The 9975-nt window shown below is 39.8% G+C and overlaps 1 protein-coding gene across 2 annotated transcripts in view; it reads left to right on the top strand.

Annotated features, from left to right (window-relative positions):
• Positions 1 to 52: 52 nt before the first annotated feature.
• The window catches only part of LOC102201162 (kinesin-like protein KIF2A), a 20930-nt gene continuing 11007 nt past the window's right edge, over positions 53 to 9975 (top strand). For both annotated transcript variants that reach the window (XM_005720070.1, XM_005720069.1), the window contains exons 1-14: positions 53 to 220; positions 1082 to 1176; positions 2646 to 2765; positions 2975 to 3029; positions 3720 to 3839; positions 4985 to 5085; positions 6420 to 6515; positions 6663 to 6717; positions 7102 to 7264; positions 7345 to 7435; positions 7504 to 7567; positions 7652 to 7743; positions 9029 to 9171; positions 9289 to 9493. In XM_005720070.1, the coding sequence (XP_005720127.1) occupies positions 160 to 220; positions 1082 to 1176; positions 2646 to 2765; positions 2975 to 3029; positions 3720 to 3839; positions 4985 to 5085; positions 6420 to 6515; positions 6663 to 6717; positions 7102 to 7264; positions 7345 to 7435; positions 7504 to 7567; positions 7652 to 7743; positions 9029 to 9171; positions 9289 to 9493 (1461 nt within the window). In that variant the 5' untranslated portion in view covers positions 53 to 159. The remainder of the gene's footprint in view (positions 221 to 1081; positions 1177 to 2645; positions 2766 to 2974; positions 3030 to 3719; positions 3840 to 4984; positions 5086 to 6419; positions 6516 to 6662; positions 6718 to 7101; positions 7265 to 7344; positions 7436 to 7503; positions 7568 to 7651; positions 7744 to 9028; positions 9172 to 9288; positions 9494 to 9975) is intronic.

The following is a 9975-nucleotide window of genomic DNA, read 5'->3' as shown; positions in this document are numbered from 1 at the left end:
TTATTTATTGGGTTGAAGTTGTAGGTGAAAACATCAGTGGCGCATGCGCACCTGCTCTTCTCCGCCTGTCTTCTCTCCTGACAGACCGCAAATGACCTCAGTCTCCGCAATATCACACAACTTAGACTGGAGCGCTCAATAAACGGCATACCGGGAGCGATGGCCGGGATGTTCGGGAAGATATTCGTTGGCATTTATGTGGAGATAAAACGGAGCGACGGTACGTAGCATGCTCCGCTCACACATGCACATTCAGACACACCGCTCTCCATCCGGCCGGTCCGCATGAGAGCAGCTAACGTTACCGCTCAACGCAGCCGGGTGTTTTTGCTAGCTAGCAGGCTGCTACACTGTCATTCACAGGAATGTCGCAGTAAAAGGTCGGCGAGCGAAATGTCAGAGACTCAAAAATGGCACAAATAGTCTTTGACACGGTGCTGCTGTGTCTGTCAGTGATGCAGACATACGGCAATGGGTCGACCTGACTGCAGGGCTGCGGGCGGGTCCGTCCACCTGCTGTCCGGTTGACACCTACCCTGCCGCCCTCCCTCTCCTTCCTCCCGTCCATTGCTTCATGGCCGAAACACCTCCGGTTAGAGGACGGGATGCAGGCACAAGTCTGCACTGCATCATGCACCATGCAGCGGTGGCCTGTTAACCAGGGCTGATGGATGGCTGATGGGGGCCTTTCATCTCCAACTGTTTTTCATCTCAGTAAAAAAATCACACGACTTTCAGACTGCTCTGTGTATTTTAATATTTGTCTGATGGCTAAGAACCCGGTCAACAGTCACTACACGCAGCGCTTGCAGTGGTGTGATTGATAGTCTCAACATCATCCTTCATCAGCCACACCCATTTAGCATATCAGCATCCTTATTTTAGGGTTTAAGTTTTCCCTGTAAACACTGAATGACTGATGGATCAGTTTATTTGTTGTAAGATAATGCACAAAATATCCTCAGGCCTAATTACTGAACATTAGCTTTATGGCTCATAAGTTGGTGTCTGTATGAGCATTGGCTCTACAGTCTGGTCCAGCACTGCGCAGGCCTAGCATCCTTCTGTATCCTCTCTGCAGGACGAATACACCAGGCGATGGTCACATCACTGCATGAAGACAATGAGAGTGTGACAGTGGAATGGATTGAGAACGGAGACACCAAAGGGAAAGAGGTACATCTACCTCTGCACTCGGTTTCATTCATTATGTCCTGAAATGTAGTGATTTGTAATTTGTAATTCTCTTCCTGAATTGTTGTCAGGAATTAACTTTCAAATATGGCACCTGTCTGTAGTTTTATTTGTGTTGCTGATGAAGTGACTAAAAAGTGATTGTCTGCCAAAAAATGATAGCTGGTATTTAAACTGTTGTAAATGAGTTGCTGGCCTATAACCTGTGAAACATATCTTAATAATATCAAAGCATTTTGAGCCAGAAACAATAACCCTGTCAGACATCAGATGCTGCAATCAGTTTTGTCAAAGTGACTTTTATATACGCGTTAATTATCAAGGTAAAAACTCTTATTCATATTAAAAATGGCTTTTTTTTTTTGGGATCTTGCCAAAAGAGAGGCAGAAATTGCAACAAACATGACATAGTACTGTAAAGATGTTTTAAGTAGCCAAAAAGGACTGGATTGGTCATAATAAAAAACAAGGAGCAGATACAATATTACAGAGTCATGAAGATACTTGCAAAATAGGTAATTTCTTTATTTTATACATAACAGCTTAGTGAATCTTGACCACACAATATTTATCAGTGTATGTTAGAGATGAAAAACACAAAGAAACACTGGAAATCACTTTTTGGAACACCTGAAAGCAATGAAATAGACATGAGTATCTTATTACTTGCTTTATCATGGACATGTTGTAATGCTGTTGTAACATATGGGGTGTATTGCTGTACCGGATGCAGTGCACTACAAGTATCTCAAGTGTATAAGCATAAAATGCTTAAAAAAGATAGAAGTAGACACCGTCACATGACCCATAGTTTAATAAAGTCCTCATGTCAAAAGGTGAGCTTTTTTTGGGAATTGTAATGTTGATGTTTTGAAACCAGATGTGATAAGTAAGGTTTACCAAAACTAGGAAAGACTGGAAGATTTAGCAATACTACATTCACAAAAACAATGTAGGTTTGCTTTAAGACAAAACCTGCTTTATTGTTCATTTTAGAATCTAATTAGGACCATAATTTCATGTATGTGTGCAATAAGACCTGAAACTCATAGGCCATTTTCCCATAGGCTTCTATGCAATCAAACTTCTTTTTAAAAAGCTAAAGAATGTCCTCCTGCTGGCAACCAGAAAGATCGCAGATTTTAACGAGCTTTGTCATTGGCAGAATTATCTGAGCTTTTTTTATGTTGGGTGTTCATTTGGGAGGCTAAGTTCACCTTTACATCATTACAGCCTTCTAAAAGAGTAGAAATATTGAAAAAATATTATTGATAAAAGATATTACGACAAATTAAGCAGTCACATACTGCAAAGATAAACGTTATTGATCATCTTTATTGATGTTCTCAGCAAATACAGCCCCTGTTGCACTTGATGGGGTGATCTTGAGCCCCTGCTTAAACAAAGATTGTAACGATAACAAAGGAATTTCTTTCTTTTTTCTGATTTAGATTGATCTGGAGAGCGTCTTTGCTCTGAATCCAGATGTAGCTCCTGATGAAGAGATACCACAGAGTCCCGAGGCTCCTGTTCCTCCCTCCAATGTTGCCAAAACCAGCAAAGTACCCAAGGTCTGCTTCTCAACACCAGACATCATTAATCAATCACTCCTATTTGCACATGACCTTTTAACAGAATATTACTATTATTCCTGATTTGAAGAGATTATGCTGTATTTATTGCTATAACATATAATTTAGTTTAGACATTTTTCCTTGCATACTTTGTGTACTCCCTTCTTTCATTCTTAATTCAACTCTAATGATTATGGTCTTTATAGACCAGACGGACTACAGCGATACCCAAGGCTGAAAATACCCCACGGGAGAACAGAGGTATGCTCTCCCACTAACAGCTCTGAGATATGAAGCTTATAATTTAATCATTTTCTACTTCGATACAGTTGGTGCTGCCCGATCATGTAAAAAAAAAAAGAGTTTATGGGAAGCGGAGTGAGTGAGGGTTATTTTCTCGGAAATTACTGTAGAACAGTTTCACTACAACTTCTTTAACTCACCTTAAAGTCAGTTTTTAAGGTGAGTTAAAGTTTTCCCAATACAAGAATTAGTCCAAGTGATTAATAACTGTAAAAGTCAAAGATAGGGTTTTGTAAGAATGTAATAATGACTCCCAGTGTGCATTTAGGAAGAAACATCCAATAAGTGTGCTGAAATTTCTTTCTTATGAATGTTTAACTGAATTGACAAGAAAAAAAATCAGTGTTAAATATTTAAAATTGTAATATTTTGTTAGAATTAAAGAGTCATGTTTGGTTTTACTCTTCTAATGATAAAATCCCCTGCTTCACGAGTCTGTCAGTTATGACAAAATGAATGGTTAAGTTTGTGCAGTCGGTTTGAAGCAGTCAGCATAGAAACACTGGCATGAACAAACCTCACAGAAAATCTAAGAGGGTCACTGTGAACACTTCTCCTGAGAATTTGGGTTTAACTTTGTATAATTTGGGTGAACTGCCTTTTTAATGTTTTGAGATGAGCAGTTACAATGGATTGTGTGCTCCTCAGCTGCCTCAGTGGGAACAACCCGGGCACGTCCCAGTCAGCACAGCCAAGCTGCGGAGCCACCCCCACCAACCATCGTTCCCCAGCCTGCCGGAAACCAGTCCCTGATACAGCAGCAGAACGGTAACACAGTCACCCCGTCTGGAAACTTCATATGAGAGAGGATTCATGTCCACATGGCTCTGTTTGAAATTCTCTGGAGGGAGTTTCCAGCATCTCTGTTGTTGTTCTCTGTAGCAGTGATGTCATGCTCCCACACAGCTGTGTGTCTAAGGGTGTCAAAGGCTCTTTCACTCGCTGTGGCTTCATACTGCAGCACTTGTTTAAGTTTTTCCTCTGCTGTTGTTTGAATGACCATAAATATGTAAATAAGATCAGGCCTTCAAATAGCACTCAAAACATAACATTTGAAAAAAGAAATACTGTAAATAAAAAGTCATATTCAGTGTAATTTAAAAAAAAAAATCAGTTAAATCTAGCAAGTTTTTTGTAGACCTGCCCACCGGGCTATGTGCATACACTGAAAGCAAGAGCAGAACGGAGCCGACATCATGACACAGATGAACTCAGACACAGAATGACAAATGGAGCTTGGCAAGATATGGGCTGAGGGACTGAATCAATCAAATCACTGCCATGTGTTTTAGGAACACTCCAGGACTTTTAACACGTTTAAAATAATGCTGGTTGGCAATTAAAAAAACACCCAGGTTAGGGGGCATTCACAATTATCAACAAATTATTTTTTACAACTTATGAATTGGGTAAATGGATGTAGTCTTTATAATATAAAGTTTTAGATATTGTACATTTTACACTTGATTATTGAGAATGACTGATTTAAGGTGATGCATGCATGATGCATCTGTATAGTAGAAAAACTGACTTTTAATTCAAGATTTGAAAGTGGGACATATAATAAAAGTTGAACAAGATTAATTAAATTTATGAAACCATTTAGATTTTAGGTAAATGTACAAAGCGTAGTGTAACTACTCAGCTACACAGTTCTTTTGATTTATTTCTTTTTTTCCCCTTTTGTTGTATGAAGTGTTTTGTCGATGTGGTGGCCAGATGACTGAGTAGGAGCATCAGCAAAGCTGCAGCTCTTGTTTTGTGTGTGTAAAAGTAAATGTAAGGCATTATGAGTCAGCATCATCAAAAATAATTGTTAATGTATCAGAGGGAATAGTCCCTGTTACTTCAGCCTGTAACCATATATATTTCGATGCTGATATTTTAGGCCACTGTGCTCCTTGTTTTTTCAGCACGGAGGAAATCTAACTGTGTGAAGGAGGTGGAGAAACTGCAGGAGAAAAGAGAGAAGAGACGTCTTCAGCAACAAGAGCTCAGAGAGAAGAGGGCACAAGTGAGAACTCAAGCATACACTACAGTTCTTTACATTATACACACATCAACAAACACATTACCACAGTGTGAAGTGGAGAACCATTTGTTTGAGAATTATCTCTAGATATGAAGCTGATTTATAGCATACCTGCCAACACATGTTCCCAGGGTTTTTAAGACATCTCCTGGAGGCCACCTGTTTTACTATTTGTACTGTAACACTTCCAAAATTTGCAAAAATGCAAAATGTCTACTGTCTTCACTTTTTCATCTAAATGACTTCAAAGTTCAGTATTTGAGCCAACCCCACCACTCTAACAAACAAAAGTCCCAGATTTTCAAACCTAAATGCTGAAAGTTCTGGTTTATAGTCATAACTATAAGACATGGTTAATAATGCTGCCTCTCACACAACAGGAGTTTTACCCACTATACTGTTGTACTGTGTCTCATTATAAAAAAAAAAGGTCAACAGAATTATGCACAAACAACTAGACTCTGTACTGTTAACCCAAGATTAAATATACTGTATATATTTTTGCTTGAATATTTTGACCTTAATGCATGTGGATGTGTGGACTGAGCTTTTTTCTGTGCTTATTTCTATTGTGTGTGTCTCCTGTAGTCTTTCACAGTGTGCTGGTAATGTTCCAGATTTGCAGTAGCAAATTATTGAAACTATAATGCATGCACTGTCATCCTCAGAGGTTCTCTTCCATTATGCTCACAGAACCATTAATCAGGTTTTTTAAATTTAACCTCATGTTAAATAAGCAAAACTGTGACAATATGAGTGAAATGAAAAAGAAAAAAACATGGATAATTATACTCCAAAAAAACAAAGCAGAAGAAACATTACTCATCAAGTTATATTAACTGAAACTGTGAGAAGATTTAATAAGCACTGTTTTAATTAATCAGTCAGCTCATGTAGCATTTAATAAAAACGTTTAAATTCTGAAAACAGCTGAAACAACACAAACTTTTAAAGGAATCAGATGCTTCAGTTTTTTTCTTTTGATTATTGCAGCTGTGTTCGGTTCACAGTGTTCTGAGCAGGTGGCCCTAGAGTTAAAACATATAGTTAGTTGGAACTAAAAATCAAAAGGTGATCTACCAAACTTCGCATCATTTTAGAGAGCACTGTCTGGATACAAAAAGTATTCTCAGGCTGAAAGTAGCTTCTAATCGGCTGATTTAGACAAAAGACTTAAAAGTACGTGACGTGTCACTCAAAATGTTAGGATGTTGATTTTGAATTAATTAATTCACGAATAATTGAAATGCTTCCTGAATGTTTTTATTGTCTTTGTCATTATGTGATCAATACTTTTGTTTTCTGTGCCACTGCAGGAGGTGGACGTTAATTTACCAAACTATGAGATTATGTGTATGATCAGAGACTTCAGAGCCAGTCTGGACTACAGACCTTTAACCACAAACGATCTGGTGAGTCCAATTTAGATCTGCTGGTCAGAAGGAGTCAGTAGAGGGAGAGGTACCTGAGAATGTTGGAAGAAAGGAGGAACGAGGAGGTCATATGGCCAGTACAAAGGTGTGAACCGCACTATTTATTCATGTCTTCTCATGTTTCAGATTGAGGAGCACAGGATATGCGTGTGCGTTCGTGCACGTCCCCTCAACAAAAAAGGTAAGAGCATATTTATGTAGCAGCTGTATTCAGAGAAACTGTGAAGCCTGTGTTCAAGCTCAGACAGCTAATCAAAGTAGTTTAGAATTGGAGAGATGACCCCTGTGAGGAGGTGGAAAGCCTCCCTAAAAGTTTTTTATTGTTTACATCCACTATATCAATCAGATCTGCCTGATTTTGGACACTCATGGGTCATTTCTTCTGTTGTGGTGCCAATTGTGTCCATTTTAAATATTATTTCTAAAAATCTCTGAATGTCGATTAATTAAAAACAAGTAGCAGGGACGTCTATAGACTGCTGCTTGTCCTTGCCCTTGTACATCTTTGTAGCCTGTGTTTGGCCATAAATAGAAAATGTCTATAACAATGACTGTGTCTCTTCAGAGTTATCAACAAAGGATCTGGATGTGATCACCATTCCCAGTAAGGACGTTGTAATGGTCCATGAGCCCAAGCAGAAAGTTGACTTGACCCGCTACCTGGAGAACCAGACCTTCCGATTTGACTATGCCTTTGATGAGAACTCCACCAATGAAATGGTTTACAGGTACACTGTTTTTTCTTTTTTCTTCATGCTGTAGCACTTGAGTCAAATATTCTGCTGCCAATAAACACTCCACCCTGCAGGTTCACTGCTCAGCCGCTGGTTGAGACCATTTTTGAGAGGGGAATGGCGACGTGCTTTGCATACGGACAAACTGGAAGTGGAAAAACACATGTGAGTTTTTGACTTTGATTTGAGAAGTTTGGTTTTAGTGTCATGTTCTAACTCGTGTCTCCTTTTAGACAATGGGAGGGGACTTCTCAGGAAAGAACCAGGACTGCTCCAAAGGGATCTATGCACTGTCTGGTTAGTTTCTGCTTTACTGATTATTATTATTATCATTATTATTGCTGGTCTCTCTCATTTAGGTGTGTCCTTCTCTCCCTGCAGCCAGAGACGTTTTTCTCATGTTAAAGAAGCCAAATTATAAGAAGCTGGACCTGCAAGTTTTTGCCACATTTTTTGAAATTTACAGTGGGAAGGTAAGTGTGTTATCATCACTGATCATTTAAGCTGTATGTTAATATATAATAAAAAAAAAGGTTAAATAATTGATGAATAGAGTCATGATGAAGGATGAGACATTTACTTCAATTTACTTCAAAAATACCACATATTTATATTTAACTGTTTATGCCAATGTGATGATTCTCTGTAGCAGACGGGTACCTCAGTCACTGGAAAACAAATTGTTATGTTTATAACTTCTGTTCCCTGAACATATATAATACATATATACATATATATATATATAACATGTCGGCCGCACTTGCACATACACACCCCTGTCATCACAGTCAGTCTGATAGCTGCTCTTCACCAAGCCCAGCTGCACAACAGAGCAAGCTAGTGTTTTACCTCATTCCTCTTCTCCAGGCAATAGAAGTATTAAACATAACACTTTGTTCCCTTTCAGTCGGTTCATTCAGAACAACACAAATAGCATGGAACACTGGCATTCACCAGGTGGAACATACTCTCAGTTGTGGTCTTGTGTTGCCTCCTGAGGCACCTTTGGTGCTCCATGCCAGGGAGATAGGCTCCATAATCGAGTGGGAGAGCTTATAACTTAGACTGCACTTCTTGGGCAGCAACAGAGGAACTTCAGCATCTCCCTCCTCCTCACATGCAAACGTGAGCCCCTCTCCACACCCTGTGGAGGCTCATGAGTGGGCCTTTGCTCTAAGGCGACTAACATGGAACTTGACCTGAAGTAGGCACCGCTTTCTTGGCAGGGAGCAGATGAACTGTGAACCTGTAAGAGCTAGGTGCAAGCCTGGGATTCATATCACATCTGGGCATGATATCGCACGTTATTTGTATTATTTGTCAGCAGTGAGGGATTGAAATTAAATGGTGCTACTTCAGGAGGAAGTAGGCTGTAAATGTTAATATTATGACAAGAATGACTTCAAATGATAAAGACAGGTAGTCCAGAAAAGTTTTTTTAAGGACCGGCTCTGATTAAAATTAGCTGTAATGAGAATTGCTCTAGGAAAGGAGGTTCATGTGCCTTGACCAGATACCAGCAGCTCAGATCAGGGACCATGTTAAACACATCTCAGCATAAGTGGCTGGTGGTAAATCATGTGAATGATTCTCATGGTAGAAGTGCTGCTAGGAAAATACTACATGGGGTAAGAACCATCAGCACAAGTAATGGAAATTAAATCAGGAGAAATTTTCCAGAGTCCAGTCCTCTGTCTTTGTGAAGCTGAGAAAAGGTTAAACTGCTAACGCTACTGTTGAGCATATTTGTGTTTGAAGGTGTTTGACCTGTTAAACCGTAAAGCCAAGTTACGGGTGCTGGAGGACGGGAAGCAGCAGGTGCAGGTGGTGGGCCTGCAGGAGAGGGAGGTGAAATGCACAGAAGACGTCCTCAAACTCATCGAAGTGGGAAACAGCTGCAGGTAAACGTGATTTTTTTTTTCACATATGTATATGTGAAAACACTAAACAGTAACAAGATTTGAGTTGGAGAACCGCTGAATGAACCCCCTGAACACCCCCCACCATGCCTCTTGCAGGACGTCTGGGCAGACATCGGCCAACGCTCACTCCTCCCGGAGTCACGCTGTTTTCCAGATCATCCTGCGACGGCGGGGGAAGATGCATGGAAAGTTCTCTCTTATCGACCTGGCGGGGAATGAGAGAGGGGCAGACACGTCCAGCGCTGACCGGCAGACTCGCCTCGAGGGAGCAGAGATCAACAAGAGTCTGCTGGCACTCAAGGTCTTTGCTTTAGTACTACAGATATTCTGTTCTTTAGTGTTGTGCTTCTCATATAGTTGTGATTTCAGAAGTTTACATACACTCATTTTGGGTATTAATGTCATTTTCATTTTAAAGATTTCTTTGAACTGTTTATCTTCCAGGGTGAAATGATTGCACACCTTACCTTTGCTAAAAAAAAAAAAAGAATTATACTTTGTAGAACAACAGAAAAGTCCTAGTGAAGGTTTTCATTTTTTCAAGTCCTGTAGGTGGAGCATATGAATGTCCTGCAAATCTAATTAACATTGACATGAGCAGTTTTGATGGTAAAGGAAGGCAGGTATAACAGTGAAAAAGCAAGCAGCAGAGGTGGTAGTGAAGGTGGATGAGTTCAAATACCTGATCCAGCCCTAACTATATGCTTTAGCAAAAAGGAAAGTTTTAAGCCTAATCTTAAAAGTAGAGATAGTGTCTGTCTCCCGAATCCAAACTGGAAGCTG

Source organism: Pundamilia nyererei, unplaced genomic scaffold (genome assembly GCF_000239375.1).
Source record: "Pundamilia nyererei isolate P.nyererei 1_Seehausen unplaced genomic scaffold, PunNye1.0 scaffold00002, whole genome shotgun sequence".
In the NCBI taxonomy this organism is placed as follows: Eukaryota; Metazoa; Chordata; class Actinopteri; order Cichliformes; family Cichlidae; genus Pundamilia; species Pundamilia nyererei.
Note: the sequence above shows the minus strand (reverse complement) of the source record. Positions and strands in the feature narration are given on the sequence as shown.